The 19185-nt window shown below is 46.2% G+C and overlaps 1 protein-coding gene across 7 annotated transcripts in view; it reads left to right on the top strand.

Moving 5' to 3' along the window:
* The window catches only part of HMGXB3 (HMG-box containing 3), a 45229-nt gene that overhangs the window by 24255 nt on the left and 1789 nt on the right, over positions 1–19185 (top strand). For 4 of the 7 annotated variants that reach the window (XM_064596677.1, XM_064596675.1, XM_064596676.1 and 1 more), the window contains 9 exons: positions 1210–1359; positions 4180–4481; positions 4991–5118; positions 9860–9997; positions 10903–11087; positions 14566–14785; positions 15642–15775; positions 16614–16730; positions 18384–18593. In XM_064596677.1, coding sequence (XP_064452747.1) covers positions 1210–1359; positions 4180–4481; positions 4991–5118; positions 9860–9997; positions 10903–11087; positions 14566–14785; positions 15642–15775; positions 16614–16730; positions 18384–18593 — 1584 coding nt within the window. The remainder of the gene's footprint in view (positions 1–1209; positions 1360–4179; positions 4482–4990; positions 5119–9859; positions 9998–10902; positions 11088–14565; positions 14786–15641; positions 15776–16613; positions 16731–18383; positions 18594–19185) is intronic. The other 3 variants (XM_045902903.3, XM_064596674.1, XM_064596678.1) reach the window with 2 other exon arrangements.

Genomic DNA, 19185 nt, shown 5'->3' with positions numbered 1-19185 from the left:
ACAGTCACATTCAGTACTGGTATCTGAAAGCATTTGAGAAGTGCTTTGGTAAAACAACTTTGTTTCGCTTGGCATTTCCTACCAAGGTTTTCCCTTCCTACCCACCTTTTATTTTTAACACTACATATATTATCCCAGTAAACAAATGTGTGACTCTGGGGTCATCCTTTAGCAGGGTAAGCCACATGGAACAGTAGAATAAACACTCGAAGGACTTAGTCCAAAAGTGGTTCTGGCTCTGCTGCCAACATGCCACATGACCTTGGGCAAGGCTCTTTGCTTCTCTGGTCCTTAGTTTTCACATCTATAAAGTGCTGCATCATTTTGGATATCATGTTGGGGCTTTTCTTGCTCTTAATATTCTCTAATTTTGTTGATCTTTAAGGTACCAGTTAGCCAGGTACCTTTTGGCAGGTTCTCTGGCAGAGCTGAGTAACACACAGATTTTGAGAGAGCAGCTGGATTTTTGAAAATTTTTACCAGATAAAGGCAGACAGGTGCAGAACCATTCATTCATTCAAAAAATATTTCCTGAGCACCTGCCCTGGCCAGGCCCTTTGCTGGGGATTCCGTAGTAACAAGACAGCACAGTATGGTGGATTAGTGCATAGTCTGGCCTGATCCTTAAGGAGAATATCTCCTTTATCCTGGATACCTGCTCAGTTTTCTTTCCCCAGAGACCTAATTACTATTACCTTCTCCATGCCGTCTGTACCTTTACTTCCCTGTCCCTTTGGCTACAGGAGGCACTAGGGTTACCATCTGGGGGAACTTTCAGGACCTTTCTCTTTGGCTGATTAGATAGCAGCTTGTCGTAGGAGCCTAGATGTCGTAGGAGCCTAGGGTAGTGCAGAGGGCATGGTTGTCTTCATGCAGGGCATGGACTCTTTAGTTCACCACAGTATCCAGCACTCTGTTAGAAAAGGCCTGCTGGTGGCCTGGACCCTGAAGGCATTTGAATTTCTGACCCTTAAAAGTCCACTCGTTTCACAGATGGGGAGGAGGGACTTTCCAAAATTACACAGGCTGTAGTAAGTTGAAAGGGCATAACCGCAGAAAAAGGATCTTGTTTCAAGGCTTTTTGGAAGTTAGTCTACATGTACTTTTGCAGTTGTCACTCTCACCTTTGACTGATAGCTGGTCATCCTGGTTTTTTACTCTGCCCAGGTATAACTTTTGTGGAATTAAATATTGGTCTTACTTTTTTAGGATTTGGGCCTGGCTACTTCAAGAGGCAGGGGAAAGTGCAAGAATCCCTCTTGTAACTACGTCTACACCAACAGGCATAAACCACGGATTTGTCCCAGTTGTGGTTTTAACCTTGCCAAAGACCGAACTGAGAAAACCACCAAGGCTCTCGTGAGTTCCTTCCCTAAACACATCCGTCACCTTGTGTGAGCTCTGTTGGTGCACCTGTTTTAGTAGAAATAGAAAATGATTTCTTAGTACATGATAGTGGTTTGAACACCAGAACTGTAACCAGTTGTTAAGTTCTTAACCTAGCCTCCTTCTCTCTGGGCTCCCTTGTCTTCATTGTTAAGTTGAGAAGGTTGGCTAGGTACCTTAATCTCTGAAAAAACCTTCTAGCCCAGTGGACCAAGAGTTCATTCCCCAAGGTGAATGGGAACACAGGCTTTAAAGAGAATTCTGAAGAAGAGAGGGATGGAAGGGGGGTTACATTCTTTTAGATCTGAGACCTGGTGGAGGACCTGTAAATAGTGTCGTGGTATGTAGAGAATGCCAACGCTCAGACTTTGTAGATTAGATCACTGCTTCTCAGTTTCCTTGCAGAGCTTTTGGCTCAACACAAAGCTTTACTTCTAGCAGTCTTGGCAAATCTCTCTGAAGTTGGACCAAGCTATTTGGATAGTAAAACACATTCCACTTGGCTCTTTAGGACTTGTTTTTTATTTATTAGAACCAGGAAAAATGGGTATCTTTAGAGGTCCTGTGAATTTCTTTAAGCGAGCAGAAAGGTACAGCACCTGAGGCAGCAGATGGAATGACTAGGATGAGGGTAAGAAGACAGATCTCCCTGATCTGCCTTGGGGGAAAAGAGGATGGCATCCAGAATAGGTCAGGATCCGAGGTGGAGCCTGGCCACTCCAGGTCTAAGCTGGACTTTGCAAGGTGGGCAGGATTTGGATGGAAGGGGAAGGCATTCCATACTCCAGGATAAGCAATGGCAAAAGCAAAGAGCTACGGAGGGTGTTCCAGTCACCTAAAAGAGAAGGGTATGTAGGGAGGAATACAGAAAATAAGGCACAAAAGGCACATTGGGGCTGTACTGTGGAAGATCTTTAATGCTAAACCGGGCAATTTGTTTTTTAGGCCGTAGGGTCACATTGAGGCCCATGATTTGACAACATTCTGTCTTGACTCCCGGTGACACCACAATCTCTTTTAGGGCAGGTGTATCTATTTTGCCATACCATCTGACCCTGGAGTGTGCATAATCAATGTGTTGATCAGTGATTATAGAATGGAATTGAGTTCCGTATAGGTAGAGGCTCTGAGCATTCCTTTCTCCTATTTGATTGTAGCTGTTGGTGTGGTTTGCAGTATGGAAATGGATGTTGGTCCCTAGATTTAGGATAATGAAGTGACCTAATTTTCCAGGTCAGACAGGAATGGTCTGGGGATTTCTAGCCAATTGATTTCAAATCCTAGTCTTTGAAATTTAAATTTATATTCTTCTGTCTTTGGCTGATAGCTGCCTACCCACGGGACACTTATCTTCTGACATTCTGTCACCTTTAACTTCCTAAATTTTAGAGAAATAAAATGTAATTACTGTTTTTCATAAACTGAAACACTGGTCAGAGACCCTGGGGACCTTTGTGTGTGGTGCTCTTTGGGGCCCCCTGGTGGCCATATGTTTCCTGTGCCGCTTGTCCTTGGCTATAATTAAGACTGTCACCTCTCTGGGCAGGAATGGTCTTCGTTCCTTTCCATCTTTCATCTGTGGCTCAGAGCAAAAGGATATAGTATTCCTGTCAACTCTTCTTCCAGTCCATGGTTCAACATAGTCATGACTGGGAACACACTATCTACGAGGGCAAATCCTAGTGTCAGTCAGCTCTCTGCAGCCATTCATTCATTCTTTCAGCAAGCATACATTGAACGCCTACCATAGGTCAGGTCTTTGGAGATACAAAGATAAATAGGACATGGTCCCTTCCCTTGAGGCGCTCACAGTCTAGTGGGGGAGAAAGATAGGTAGCCAAACTTACAGATAATGAGACCTAGAGTTGTTGCAGGTGTGCAGAGTTACTAGAAAGTTCCTTTTTGTTATTTAGCAGTTAACTTCTGCAAAGCAACATGTAATATGTCCAGCAAATATGAATTAGCATTTTTGTGTGCCCTTATGCTGGTATTGGGAATCTGTAAATAAGCAGGGACCTTATCCTCACCAGAGATGGGGGAATAGTCTGACCAACTGTGAGTCAGTGAATTCTGCAGTAAAAGAATGGACTCTGGGAGCATGAGGGAGGGAGGGATTCCTGCTGCATTTGTACAGGGATTGTAAAGGATCTGTTTTTAATGAGCGTTTCAGAACCGTGTTCCTGAAAGCCTCTGACTGGTGTCTAATATAGTTCCCTTGTACCCTGAAGATAAAAGTGTTAAAGAGAAATACTTGAAGCAGTACAGATCGTTGTTTACATATCAAAACTACCATTGATAGAGCTTTCATTGCATCCCCAGAACTGTGCTAAGTGCTTTACTTGCAATATTTTATTGACTCTGTACAACAACTCTAGGGGATCACTAGTATTTCATTCTTTATTTCATAGGTGAGGAAACTGAGGCTCAGAAAGATAACTAAATCGCTTTGGTTCACACATGTATAGTTGTTACATGGCATGTCCAAAATTGAGACCTGGGTGTGTTATTCTCCAAATCCCATCCCTGGTGAATGGAAGCTGACTCTTGAAACTATTACCAAGCAGTGTGTGTCATCCTCTCGTTTCACTGAGAGAGAACCTGGCACCAGAGAGAGAAAGCACCTGCGTTGAGTCACACAACGAGTTACTAACTGAGCTGGTTGAAAGCCTAGGTTTCCCCCCACTGTACCATGGCTGGGCCCATCCCTCTGTCACTTGCAGCCTCTCCGTGTTTTAGCCCGAGGCTGGTGGTACCCTAGGTGCTGGCTGATCCTTCAGTCCGCTCTCTTCCCAGGAGGTCAACTCACCTCTCCCAGATGTGCTGAGTGCCACAGAGCCGCTGAGCCTGGCCCAGAGAGAGATCCAGCGCCAGTCCACGCTGCAGCTGCTGCGCAAAGTCCTGCAGATTCCTGAGAACGAGTCAGAGCTGGCCGAGGTCTTCGCCCTGATTCACGAACTCAACAGCTCTCGACTCATTCTGTCCAACGTGAGTGAAGAGACAGTCACCATCGAGCAGACCTCTTGGTCGAATTATTATGAGTCTCCGTCCACGCAGTGCCTACTCTGTAGCAGCCCATTATTCAAAGGGGGACAAAAGTAAGCACCCCTTTGAGATTTACCCCGTCCCCAGCTGCCCTGTCCTCCTCGGCCCATATTGCCCCTTTCAGACAGCTATAAAGCTATAGCCTTTGAAGGTGTTCTTCTCTGCTTCTCGTAGGTTTCCTTTGCTTTTGAACTGCTAAAGTAAAATAATAATAATTCGTAATCGTCTATTATTTTTAATGAAAAATGCCTGAAAGTTATTGTCACCAAGTTAGGATTTTATTTACATCTGGACTGCCCAGCATAATGCTTGGATTTGGGAGTTCAGGGGGATTGGTTAAATTGGGTAATAAATTAAGAGTTACGTTAACTTCAGGGGTGATTCCACAGACCTCATTCCAACAGAGTGGGAACACGCACCTAGAAAACCCTGGAACGGAGCCCCAGCACCTTCATTTGCCTACTGCATTAGTCTTGAGAATTTTGCCATTGATCACTGAGCCCTGGGACTGCATTAAGTTGATTTCCCTTCTGTTTTTCTGTTGGTGATGTTTTGGTACTAGCTCCCTGGCTGGGCCCCAGGAGTGCTGGCTGCTGACAGCCAGCCGGCTGCAGGTGGTGACTGCCCAAGTGAAGATGTGCCTGAACCCTCATTGTCTGGCCCTGCACAGCTTCGTGGACATCCATACAGGTGCGTGTCAGCCTTTCTTCCCTCGGAGGGCCCCAAAGCAGGCTTGGGCACAGCCTCTGGGGGTTAGACCTTGCTCCTTTGAGCACTGGGCCTTCTCTCAGATGGGGCTTCTGAGAAAGTGGCAGTTTTTCCTTCTGGATGTCTTAGCCCCAGAAGATGATGTTTATCTATCAAGTGTTAGGACTCTCATATCTGGGATCTTTAAACAAAATTCATTGCTAAATAACAAATCCTCATTGTGGAAGAAATGGAACATGCTGACAAGTATAAAGAAGAAACTGAAACCGGTAGTAATCGTGCTGCCATGAGATAAACACTTAGCATTCTGCTCTTTAATCTTTCAAATGTGTTTTCATCCATACAGAATATAAGGCTGTAGGAAGTTTATGGGTTTATAGTTTTTCTTTCGACAGAAGTGGGATTATGCTGGGTGTTATTTTCAAATATTCTTTTTAAGTTTAGCAGTGTATCATGGGCATCTTCCTGTGCCAGCAAGTGGAGAAATACATGACCATTTTTTTTTTTTTTAATTTTTATTTATTTGACAGAGAGCAACAGTAGGAACACAAGCAGGGGGAGTGGGAGAGGGAGAAGCAGGCTTCCTGACGAGCAGGGAGCCCGATGTGGGACTCAATCCCGGGACTCCGGGATCATGACCTGAGCCGAAGGCAGACGCTTAACGACTGAGCCACCCAGGCGCCCTTTTATTTTTTTGTTTTTAATACATGACCATTTTTAAGGGTTGCATGGGACTCCATTTTAGAATCCTCCTTGTAATTAACTCATGGTGTGCAGGCCTTAATTATTTCCTTTGGGCACGTGCTCCACACGGAATTGCTGCATGTTCACCCATCCCCCCTAAACATTCATCAACGCCAAACACTATGGAGCATTCACCATGTGCCAACAGTGTCAGAATTTGGATCTTGAATTTCACATGTAGAATTGAGTGCTGAAGATTAAAGAGTATCTGTTACTCTCTTTGTCTTCAGAACCTTATGGTGCCTTGTTTTGAATTCATGCTCTTAATGTCTTGTATTGCCCAATTGAATTTGTCCTATTTTATGGTCTTGCCAGTAGTTAATGAGAATGCCATTTCCCTGCAGTCTGTCTAGGCCAGTAGTACTTAGGATTAATATATTTTTTTAAATTTTACTTTTAAGTTTACATACAGCAAAATTTACTTTGTTGTTTGACAGTTACGTGAGTTCTGACAAATGCACTGAGATGTTTAACTGCCACCGCATTCAGTAGAACAGTTCCATTGCCCAAAACCTTTCTCCGTACTGTGCCCTTGTAATCAAACCCACCCCACGCCCCTAGCCTCTAGCAACCGTTTGATAATGTTCTTCATTCCTATAGCTCCATCTTTCCAGAATGTCACTCATGTCACAGTATGTAGCATTTTTACAAAATCATTTTTAAAAATGAGGGTTTTTTTTTTAAATTTAAGTATAGTTGATACCAGTGTTTGTAGCATTTTTTTTTTTTTTTTAAGATTTTATTTATTTATTTGATAGAGACAGCAAGAGAGGGAAAACACAAGTAGGGGGATTGGGAAAGCGAGAAGCAGGCTTCCCGCTGAGCAGGGAGCCTGATGCGGGGCTTGATCCCAGGACCCTGGGATCATGACCTGAGCCGAAGGCAGACGCCTAACTGAGCCACCCAGGCGCCCCTGTTTGTAGCATTTTAAGTGAGTCTGGCTTCTTCCATTACACGTCATGCCTTTGAAAGTCATCCATATGGGAGCACCTGGGTGGCTCAGTCCATTGAGCGTCTGACTCTTGGTTTTGGCTCAGGTCATGATCTCAGGATCCTGGGATCAAGCCCCATGTCAGGTTCCGGGTTCAGCATGTAGTCTGCTTGGCATTCTGCCCCTCTCTCTGTGCCTCCTCCCACTCACGTGCACTCACTCACTCTCTAAAAAAAAAAAAGAAAGAAAAAGTCAAGTCATCCATATTGTTGCATGTATCAATAGTTCCTTCTTCATGTTGAGTAGTTTCCCATTGTGTGGAGTACCACAATTTGCTTATCTGTTCACTTGTTGAAGGACATACATGTTGTTAGGTTTTGACACTTAAGAATAGACCTGCTATAAACATTCACATACAGGCTTTTGTGTGAACACAAATTTTCATTTCTCTTGGGTGAATACTGAAGAGTCAAATTGCTGGGCTGTATGCTAAGTGTAGGTTGGTTGGTTGGTTGGTTTGTTTATTTATTTATTTATTTATTTAAAGGAATTGCCAGACTGTTAGGTAAATGTTTGTACCATTTGCAGTACCTCCAACAGTGAGTGAGAGTTCTGTTTTGCTCCATTTGTGAGCACTTGGTACTGTTTATTTTTTTCGTTCTTGTTTTTCTTTCTGATGCTCCATTCTGATGGTTTTATGAAGTGGTACCTCATTGTGGTTCTGATTTGTATTTCCTCGGTGACTCATGATATTGGGCATCATTTCATGGGTTTATTTGCCACCCATGTGTCGTCTTTGGTGAAATATCTATTCCATCTTTGGCCTGTTGAATTGGATTGTTTTCTTACTGTTGAATTTTGAGATTTTTTTTTTTTGAGAATTCTTTATATATTCTGGATCCATAAGTCCTTTGTCAGGTAAGTGATTTACAGATGTTTTCTTACGGTCTCTGGCTTGACTCTTCATTCTCTAAGTGGAATCTTCCACAGAGCAGAAATTCTTAGGACAAAGACCACTTCATCAGTTGTTTCTTCTAGGGATTATGCTTTTGATGGTCTAAGGTGTCTCTGTCTAGGTGAAGATCATAAATATTTTTTCTATTTTTTTCTAGTTTTATGATTTTATGGCTTATATTTAGGTCTCTGATTCATTTTGAATTCATTATTATATAAAGTGGGAGGGCCAGGGGCACCTGGGTGGCTCAGTCGTTAAGCGTCTGCCTTCGGCTCAGGTCATGATCCCAGGGTCCTGGGATCGAGCCCCGCATCGGGCTCCCTGCTCCGCGGGAAGCCTGCTTCTCCCTCTCCCACTCCCCCTGCTTGTATTTCCTCTCTCGCTGTGTCTCTCTCTGTCAAATAAATAAATAAAATCTTAAAAAATAAATAAATAAATAAAGTGGGAGGACCAGATTGAGTTCTTTCTTTTCTTCTTTTGCATATGGACATCCAGTTGTACCACCATTTGTTGAAAGGTAGTCTCTTCTCCATTGAATTGCTTTGGCTCCTTTGTTGAAAAACAGCTGATCATATACGTGTGGGTATACTTCTGTGGTCTACGCTGTCCCATTGGTTTATGTTGTCTGTTCTTTTGCCAATACCACACTGGTCTTGATTACTACAGCCCGGATAGTAGGTCTTTAAGTCAGCTAGTGTCTCACTCCTCCAACCTTGTTCTTCCTGAATTGTTTTGGCTCTTTTAGTTCCTTTCCATTTCCATATAAATTTTAAAATCAGCTTCTCAGTATCTGCAGAATCCTGTTAGAATTTTAATTGGGATTACGTTGACTCTATATAGATCAATTTGTGAAAGCTTGACATGCTTAGAAATACTGAGTCTTCTAATCCCTAAACCTGTCCATCTTTCCATTTTATTAGGGTTTCCTTTATTTCTTTCATCAGTGTTTTGTAGTTTTCAGCATATAGATCCTGCACATATTTTGTTAGATTCATACCTAAGTTATTTCGTTTTGTTCCATGGTAAATAACGTGGTTCAATTTCTAACTGTTCAGTGTTAGCGTAGAAACATGATTGGGTAGACAAAACCCATTTTTATCCAGTGACCGTGCTAAACTCACTTACCAGCTTAAGGAACTTTTTGTAGATCAATATTACAATTTTTTTAAAGTTTGCCAATTTGGTAGGTGAAAACTAGTGTATTATTTCTTAATTTGCATTTCTTTGATTACCAGGAGGATTTTATGGTTTGTGTTTTTTAATATCTTCTGTGAGTTTTGTGAACATTTCCATTCTTCATTGGAATATTGACTGAGTTCTTCCCTAGTTTATTCATTGTCTTTTACTTTGTGATTTTTTTTTTTTCTGGACACAAAGGTATTTTTCTGGTTTTTTTGTGTGTGGGGGGGGTTGTTTGTCTTTTGTTTTTATTTTAATTTTTATGTAATCATACTTAATCATCTCCTTTATTGGTTTCAGCATTTGGTATCATGCTCAGAAAGGCCTTCCCCACTCCTCTATACTCTCCTTTCATGGGAGCACATATTCTAGAGCTCGATTTTATGCAAATTTGTGCATTATACTTTGTGCAAATATAAAATTGCCCTCTTTTTTTCGTCTTAAATTGACTGCATCTAAATCCCTCCAAGTCCTTTATCTCAGGATTTGGTTAGGGGTGGCTGATTTTGTTGCTTTTGTTACATCTCCTACACATCCCTGGACTAGAGGGTGTTCCTGGCCTTTACCCACGGTGCAGTTGTTGAGAAGTAGAGGAAGAGTGGGCCCTGGTGGTCATGAGCACTGAGCTGGGCGGTACGGAGGCTTTTGGGTTTTTTGTTTGTTTGTTTGTTTTAATTAAAAATTCCTGTACGGATTTCATTGCTTGCTTTTTTCATTTAACAGGGTATTATGGACAGCTCCACGCCAGAGCATTTAGGTCTATGTTACTTTTTTTAATGAGGTATAATTTTCTATTTTAGGAATGTACCATAATTAACTATTCCCCTGTTGCTGGATACTTAGTTTGTTTCTAATTTTTTCCATTGTGGATGTTTTACAGTGAGTTTCTCTGTTGCCTCTTTTTAACTTTGCAGGTCTCTTTAATGTGGGGAACAAGCTACTAGTGAGCCTGGACTTGCTTTTTGCAATCCGGAACCAGATCAAGCTGGGAGAGGACCCCAGAGTGTCCATCAGCGCTGTTCTGAAGTCGGTGCAGGAGCAGACAGGTACAGGTTGGCTTCTTCCCTTTCCCATAGTCTAGTCCTGAGTTCCCTGGGAATTTTCAGCGATGGGCTTTGGTTGAAAAAATCATCTTAGAGAAGAATCTGATAGTTTGAAAAAGAGACATTCTTGACTTCCCTGATGCACTCCTCTTTTTTAATTTTACAAATACCAAAAGCGTGAGTCTTTCCATCCATCCAGGGACCTTCAGCACAAGGTTAAGCTGACTCTTTAGAAGTTGATCCTTTGATGATAGGTAGAGGTGGCCTCGCTGCATGTTAATTGGACTCATTCTGAATACACAGCTTCTGGAGGTCTGCTACCAGCCCCAAGGCTCATATTGAGACTTGAAGATGGGGATCACCCTCCTTAATATTAGAAATTCTTTTTCTCCTTGCTTTCCTTCTTTCTTTTGATGCTTTTCCCTTCCTATCCCTATAGACTTCAGTTCCCTTGCACCTTGCCTGCTGTGAGGTCAGATGGAATAGGGCAGAGGTTCTAAGGTCAGAGAGGCCTGTGTTTGAGTCTTGGCTCTGCCAGTTAGTGGCAGCGTGATTTTTGAGCCAGTTATCCTCTGTGTCTCAGTTTCTCCAGTTGTAAAATGGGGATGAGACTAGCTTCGGTTTCTTAAAGACGTGAGAGTTAAATGAAATAATGTATTTGAAGCTGTCAGCACATGGTCTGGTGCCTAGTAGGTGCTAGCGCAAGGCAGTTTTAATAACTCCGGAATTGCCCTTTGGGGTTGCCACCCGAGCCCCCGAAGGCCAGGGTGCTTGACCCTAGGGGTGGTAAGTGCTCTTGGGTGTCCTTAGGGCAGCAGTCTTGCCGAGTCGCTTTTCTTGCTGGCCACTGGCTCATCCCCAGGGGCCGCGGGGTCTTTTTTGTGACCTTCTCAGAGCTCTTGCTCTCCTTGCAGAGAAGACTCTGACCTCTGAGGAGCTGAGCCAGCTGCAGGAGCTGCTGTGCAACGGCTATTGGGCTTTCGAGTGCCTCACTGTCCGAGACTACAATGACATGATCTGTGGCATCTGTGGTGTGGCTCCCAAAGTGGAAATGGCCCAGAGGAATGAAGAAAACGTGTTGGCACTGAAGAGTGTGGAAGTAAGTGCCTCCTGGCCACCTTTAGAACCGTCCTCACACTTCTGGCACCACCTTCCTGCGTGCTGTCCCAGGAGCAGAATGGCTCCTGTCCTGCCTGGGAGAGCCGAGTGGCTTTTTCATCTAAGGAAGGCTGGTTGGAAATACAGGCATTTGTTATTTTTCAATGAATTTATTAAACATGAAGCAGGTGCACTTTTTAGACACTTGGGACAGGGCGGTAAAAAACCTATAAAGTTTCTATGTTCATGGGGCTTGAATTCTGGTTTGGGAAGACAGGAAGCAAACATCATTATTATTATTTTTTTAAAGATTTTATTTATTTATTTATTTATTTGACAGAAAGACACAGCGAGAGAGGGAACACAAGCAGGGGGAGAGGGAGAAGCAGACTCCCTGCTGAGCAGGGAGTCCGATGTGGGGCTCGATCCCAGGACCCTGGGATCATGACCTGAGCTGAAGGTAGATGCTTAACGACTGAGCCACCCAGGCGCCCCGGAAACAAACATTAATAATTGCATATGTTATATTAATGTTTATTGTATAGGCAGTATGTAGTAATTAAAAGTAGCATAGTAATAGTAAAGCAGGAAAGGAGAGAACAGCGTGGTGGAGAGGGGGATTCCTGTTTTCTAGAGGGTAGTCAGGGGGAGGCCTCTCTGACATGGAGGCATTTGAGAAGAAATCTGAAGTGCACGTAGCTTTCAGGGGAGGAGTATTCTAGGCAGCGAGAGCAGCAAAACGGTCTCAGGTGGGCTTACTGTGCTTGGTTAAGGAACAGTAAGGAGGCCAGTGTGGCTGGAGCACGTGAGCAGTGGCAAGAGTGGTAGGACGTGTGAGGTGCAAGTGGCTGTGGGGGGCCACTGGGAGGACTTAACACCAAGTGAGATGGAGAGCCGTGGGCAGGTTTTGAGGAAGAGTGACCTGATCTGTGACTTGGTTCTTAACTAAAAAGTGTTCTCATAAAGATAATACCAAATTCAGATGGCTTCATACATTAATTCTAACAGATAGCCAAGAAATAAATTATTCCGATCATAAAAGAATGGCGAAAGCAGATATGTTTCCCTACCTCATTGAATAAGGCCAGATAACCTTGAAAATAAAGCCAGACATTTAATATAAGAGAACAAATTGGGGCTGGTTGTACTCATAAATATAGATGCCACTGTGCTGAATAAGATAATGGCCAGTCATATCTAACAGTGAAGGAAGTAACCCACCATGACAAGCTTATCCCAGGAAAGCAAGATTGTTTCAGCATTAGAAAATATACTAATGTAATTTGCTTCTGTACAGTTTAAAGGGAAAAAACCCATGTGATTATTTCAATAGATGTAAAAAGGGCTTTCATTATCATTCAACACCCTTTTATAATAAAACTCTTAGTAAACTGAGAAAATAGGAATCTTTCTTGACCTGGTACACACTGTTTTTAAAAAATCACATAGATTGCTGCACTCTCTCCCATGATCATGCTGAGAGGTCTCGTCTGCATGCATAGGCATGGAGTGCCCCGTGAGTATGTCATAGTAGCGGGGGGGGGGGGGGGGGGCTGGGGTCGGTGAGCTTTCCACCCCTCAACTCCAGCACAGTGACTGAGAGAGGACTGAAACATCAAGTGTCTCTTTAGGCACTGGACCTGCAGCTCACCTGTTCACCACCGGGGGTGGTGCAGGCCCTCTAGAGAAAAGCTTGGATTTTCTCTGCAAAAAGATGCATTTTGGCATGGCCAGCTGAGCCTCTTAGGGATTTAATGCATAATCCTCCTTTTCTTCCCAATTAAAAAAATATATATATGTACATTTTGATCACATAGCCCATTTGAAGGATGGTGGTGCGTAACAAGATCTATGAAAGTAAGCATAATGCTTTCTGGAGTCTTCTAGGTGTTCTTTGTAGGTAAAATGACCAATAAAAAATTTTGGTTTTGTGTGTTATCTCACCAAGAGGCTATTACTACCCTCATTCAGATCTGCTTATCTAATAGTAATCTAATGGCAGTGGTTTTTTATTTTTTAAGATTTTATTTATTTGACAGATAGCACAAGCAGACAGAGTGGCAGGCAGAGGGAGGCAAAGGGAGAGGGAGAAGCAAACTCCCCACTGAGCAGAGAGCCCGACGCGGAGCTCCATCCCAGGACTCTGGGATCGTGACCTGAGTTGAAGGCAGACGCTTAACCAACTGAGCCACCCAGGCGTCCCTAATGGCAGTATTACTAGTGACCCAGCTAGAGTTCATTGAGCATGTTACTACATATGCCAAGTTCTTACGATGGGCTCGATGCTTGACTGACGTCTCACCCCATCCCTGTGAGATTTTTGTAGATGAAGGGACTGAAGCCCAGGGGTTTTGTTCACGCTTACCCAGCCAGGAGGGGTAGAGCTGGGGCTTGACCTTGGTCTCTCTGACTCCAGAATCTGAGCTCATAAGCACTGCCATGCTCGCTAGCAACTCCTGGGACTCTGAGCCCAAGTTTTTTTTTTTTTTTTTTTTTAAAAAGACGTCTAGCTGCAGAGACCATTTGGTTTCCAGAAGTAAACAGATGCCCACCCTCCTGCAAAAGCTCATGTCTCCTAGTGCTACCTGGCATCTGCCTTGTCCGATCAAGGCTCTTTCTCACAGAATGGAGTAGAATTCCCTTCACTCTCGGTATGCATGTCTCTTCTCTTCTACGGTACTGGGTATATCTTTCTAGAGACCAGGGCCTACTTTATTTTCTCCCTTTTGTGTGTGCAGCGTGGTGTGCATGGGCAGAGAAGCAGGTAGAGGGTATTCTGAAGTCAGTGAGAGGAAACAAGAAGTTACTTTTAACAAAACTCACATTGGCAGTTGTCCAGGAGGAGACTGTCTGGTGGCCTCTCCCCTCAGGGACCGTATAGAGGGGGACCCTCTAGCCTGATGACCGTCAGCACATCAGTCGGTGTGCCCAGCGGCACACGCGGCTGGCATTCCTTGTCCCCGTGTTTTGTGGGGAGGGCGGGCTCAGGAGCTGGGAAGCGTGGCGGGAGGGTTGTGCTGTGTACTCACAGTGCGTACTAGCGTCACACGTGGTGGGGAGCACGGCTTGGCCTTTGGGACTAGACTTTAGTTCGAGTTCTTACTCTGCCCCTGCCTGTGGTAGTCTCGCCCCAGCCCCCCAGACTTGTGCAGTAGTTACGCAGTGTCCGACATGTAACAGGTATTCCGCGGTAGCTCCCCTTTCCTGGCAGGTCAGGGAAAGGACTTGACCAGAGGCAGATGCAGAAGGGACTGAGCGCTCTTCAGGTATTGGGGCGAGCTGAGGTATGGGGGAGAGGAATGTGGCCAAAAGGCCGTCGGGTACTAAGATGTCAGAATTGGGGGCGGGCACCCTGGTGGTGCATGGCTGTCTGATACCTGCCCCACTTTGTTGTCCCGAGTGGATCAAGAAGGTGGGCTCTTGTGTTGCTAATACTCTGTGGCTCCTACAGTTTGATCTTTTTTATCCTGACCTTTTAGTTCACCTGGCCTGAGTTCTTGGGCCCTAGTGAGGTAAACGTGGAGGACTTTTGGGCCACGATGGAGACAGAGGTGATTGAGCAGGTGGCCTTCCCTGCCAGCATCCCTATCACCAAGTTTGATGCCTCTGTTATTGCCCCCTTCTTCCCACCACTCATGAGAGGAGCTGTGGTCGTCAACACTGAGAAGGACAAAAACCTGGATGTGCAGCCAGTACCTGGTAAGACCACCTGGTGGCTGACTTGGGTCAGGGAAGGGCCCAGGCCAGAGTTGGGAACATTTCCATGGCCAGCCAGTATGAGTGGCAGAGCGGGGCGGGGGCAGGGCAGGCTCACGGAGAGGGCTCTTTCTAGAAGGATAATGACACGGTGTGACAAAATGCCCTAGAGGTTAAAGTCAAGGTGTAGAGTTTTGAAGAGCTGCCAGCCAACTTTCACAAAACAATACCTTTCCTTACCAAGTGGAATATATTTTGTTTTATTTCATTTTTAAAATCCTGGATATGACCCACTGAGATGATTTTATAAGTATTTAATATGTTGTGATCCACTGGTTCTCAGACAGTGCTTCCTAACATGAGATGCTGAGGTCCTACTTCATTCTTGCTGTTTCAAGGCCCAGAAGTTGGTTTTCTTTTTTAAGGCCCCCACATAGTTCACTGTGGTTAGGCAGGTTCAGGAGCACAGTGTAAAGAGAGCGTTTTTGAAATGAGACCTACTCCTCCTCGTGTTGCTGCCCTTGTGGTAAGCCTCTGAGATCTTGGTTCTGAAAAACCTTAAAAGATTAAAACCTTACTCATTTTGAGGTTCTTTGCAAGGGGGTTCTGCTGGATCTCTCCCCTAGATGGTCAGGGGCAGAAAGCCAGTTCTGAGAGACTTCATATATCTGCAGAAGTTATAAGACCTGCCTCGAGTCCACCTCCCTCAGCACATAGGGCAGTGCTCAGGGCAGAGCCTGCTTGCACTGCTTGCCGGACTTAGGCCTCGTCCCCTGGTTCTCACCCTCACACACGGACTCCCCGTGACCTCTGTTGCCTGGTGGCAGTGCCCTCCCTTCAGCAGGGTCATCTCTTGCAGGCCATGGCAGTGCCCTGGTGAGGCTGCTCCACGAGGGCACCTGCAAGCTCGAGGAGATTGGCTCGTACAGTGAGGAGGAACTGCGGCACCTGCTGAGACAGTGTGGCATCCCCTTTGGGACAGAAGACTCCAAGGTGAGTGGCGGGGGCAGCAGTGCAGATAGGGACTTAGGGAGCAGGCTGGTGGTCTGCTTTCTGGGCGAGATGAGCCACCTGTGACAAGTGCCTGTGTTGGACACAAGGTGCTAGCAGTCAGGGGCCTGGGAGATCGTCCACAGCCAGGTCACGATAGGTATGCGAGGCCTTTCCCTCCAGTCAGTTCCTCTGGTGAAGGTAGTGGGTCTGGACTCTGGGGTCAGGAATCCTGGCTCTCCCACTGACTGGGCGTGACCTTGCTAAGCTACCTTTCATTTCTCAGCCTCATTTTCCTGGTTTACAAAGTGGAAATAACCAAAATACTGACCCGATGAGGTTGTTGTAAGGAAGGAAGGCACTTTGCAGTGTGTGGTTATCACCTCTCCAGGCCCTTAGAGGAGTGTCGTTACATCCGGGGGGTGGGGGGGTGGGGAGTGGGATGGGGGGGGTGTGTGTGATTTACATTATTTACTTTTCTTCATACTAACGTCCTATCGAAAATTTCATGCCTCCTTCAAGTTCAGATCAAATACTAGCTTATCTTTGAAGCATCCGCTGCCCTGTGAAAAGTAGGAAGACCACCCCCCCCGCCCCACCCAGGCCTCAAAAGTCTGGCACCTTGGTCACTGTGGCTGGCTATCTCTGGGACCTGGTCCTTGCAGGGCCTCAGAATCCCCATCTGTACCTGGAGGACATTAAGCTAGTGAGGCTCCAAGGCACACTCTGGCCTTGATGGTTTATTCTTTCTCTTTGGGTGCTGAAGTGAGCATTTGGTGCTAGACACCAGGCCTGGTTTCTTAGCATTTACTGCTTTGTTTTTAATCTTGTCCTGTTCCAGGAACAGCTCTGCTTCTCCTTGTTGGCCCTCTATGAATCTGTACAGAATGGAACCAGAGCTAGACAGCCCCCACCTCATCTCACAGGGGGTAAAATCTATAAGGTGTGCCCCCATCAGGTAAGGGGATAATAAGGAGTAGCTTGGGGTGAATTTGTCCATGTCAGATTGCCCATACAGATAATCTGGCTGATCCAGCTCATTCTGTGGGAATTGGCACTTAGGTCACTGGGCGGCCTGTGGAGTAGCTCCTTATGGGTCAGATGCCACCCTTTGGACTAGGAAGGGAGCCTGGGTCATCACCAATGAGTATTAAGCACCCTTTCACATCCTGGCCCTGCGTCAGCTGTTGAGGGTACAGAGGTGAGCAGTGAAGATTCATTCTTTTCTAGTTGATCTCATTTTAGAGGGAAAATAGAGCCACCGTGGCTTAGGGCACTAGCTTTGAAGGAACTAGACAAAGCCTTGAGATAGAAGGCAACAGAGAGGGACCTGCTGTCTGGGGCAGCGAGAGAAGGCTGAGAGCCCAGTGATGAGTTATGGAAAGAATGTTCCAGCAGAGGGAAGGGTGACCACTAAGTCTTGAGTGGGGAAGCCTGGTGAGCCCAAAAGAGGAAGGTTGGAGGGGTGAGCAGAGACCAGATCATGCAGAGCCTTGTAGGCCACAGTAGCAGTCTGGGTTCCCCACTGAGGGTAGTAAGGGGCCTAGTGGACAGTTCTCAGTGGGAATTGGGGAGGACGTAGTTCTGATTTTGGCTTAAGGAGAGCATGCTTCACATCTGTAGAGTGCAGACAGGGCAGGCACTGGGATAGCTCTGGGAAGGTTGTGCACTATATGACAAAGCCGGCCCAGGAAGATACTGGGGTCGAAAACCCCCCGAACAGGTACTGAATGGGGGAGGGATTGCTAGCAGAGTTCACTCAGGTGCATGAGGGGGCATGACAACTGGCTGTCAAAAGAGAATCCGATTTTCAACTTCTTTAGCCAAAGCTGTGTTTGAGGGACAGACTGGATGCCTTTCCTCTGGCAGAACAGAGCCTGCTCAGAGGACTGTGTTCATGTGACTGGGGACCATCTTGTGAGAAGCACTTGACCACGTGGGGCCATGAGAGTTACAGAGCCTCCGGGCTGTGATGGGCAAGCCAGATTACTAGGAGGTGATAGCTAAGACTGGTGGGGGTGAACACGGTAGGGAGATGGAGACAGATGCAGGATCCCCCACTAAACCCAGAGCCCCCCCTCCCCAGCAACAAAGTGGCACCTGGGGGGCACTGTCAGTGGAGGTGTTTACTAGTCTACATTGAGGTTCCCATCTGGGCAGCCTGTCCGGGTCTGGTGGGGAGCTGCTCAAAATACAGATGCTCAGACCCCACCCCAGAGGCTAATTCCCTGGGTGTGGGGTAGGGCCCAGGAACCTCCGTCTCTAACCAGCTGTGGGCTGCCAGTGCTGTGTGGCTGGGAGATGGAGCCCCTGGACTGGAGGGTGCTTGGTGGGGCAGTGTGGAGGGTGGGGTTGGGAATAGATGCCCTTGGGGGCCTCTCAGCCTCCACTGAAGACCAGATGCCCCCAGCTGTATTCTCTCAGGAAGTCAGGGATGAGCTGGCGACTTCATTTCGGGACAGAACTAGGAAGCAGAATGGGATGGGCTCTGGCAGGATGGCCATGGCTTTAGTCACGAAACCTGACTATTCATCTTTATGGGAAGCAGACGCAGCTCTGTGTGCTGTTTGGCTTCTTAACCCTCTGCTGTGCTCTCCACCTCCCTGCCCAGGTGGTCTGTGGCTCCAAGTACCTTGTGCGGGGCGAGAGTGCCCGCGACCATGTGGATCTGCTGGTCTCTTCCCGCCATTGGCCACCTGTCTACGTGGTAGACATGGCCACACCAGTGGCCCTGTGTGCTGACCTCTGCTACCCAGAGCTGACCAGCCAGATGTGGGGGAGGAACCAGGGCTGTTTCTCTAGCCCCGCAGAGCCACCTGTGGTGAGTTCCCTTCTGAGGAACTGGAAACAGTCCCACTTACTGACCACGTCCCTCCTCCTGGTTGTTTGGGAAGGCCTTCTGGGAACCATCTCCAGCATCCTTTGTCTCCACTAATATTTTGTCTTGATGCTGTGCGCCAGCATTTCCTCCACAAATGTTTACTGATCAAGCCCTGTGTGTGTAAGGCCCCAGCATGTCACTTAGGAGTGCCCAGGGTGTCCCAAACACGGGTATTTTGGAGTCACAGGGGGCGCCTTCCAGAAAAGCCTACGAAATTGCTGCACACTGGTGTACCAAAGGCCCGGACCGTCAGATCTTGGGTCTGACCCCGAACGTACTGTCTGGCATACCTGTTGTGATCTAGAGGCACAGAGGCTTAGAAAACACCACTGTATCCGACCCTCTCCTTTTAGTAAAAGGTAAAGTAAGGTCCAGAGAGGGGACGTGGACTTAGCCAGTGTCGCACGGCAGGTAAGGGGCAGAGCCCTTGTCTCTGTATTTTGGTGCTTTGTACCAGACTGTGATTCCTACCAGACACATGTGCCCTTTGCTGGTAAGAAATGTTAGGTCTGGCAACAGGAAGGAGGCGTCA

Source organism: Mirounga angustirostris, unplaced genomic scaffold, assembly GCF_029215605.1.
Source record: "Mirounga angustirostris isolate CCGP_5_RB_7025 unplaced genomic scaffold, mMirAng1.0.hap1 SCAF_7, whole genome shotgun sequence".
NCBI lineage: Eukaryota > Metazoa > Chordata > Mammalia > Carnivora > Phocidae > Mirounga > Mirounga angustirostris.
Note: the sequence above shows the minus strand (reverse complement) of the source record. Positions and strands in the feature narration are given on the sequence as shown.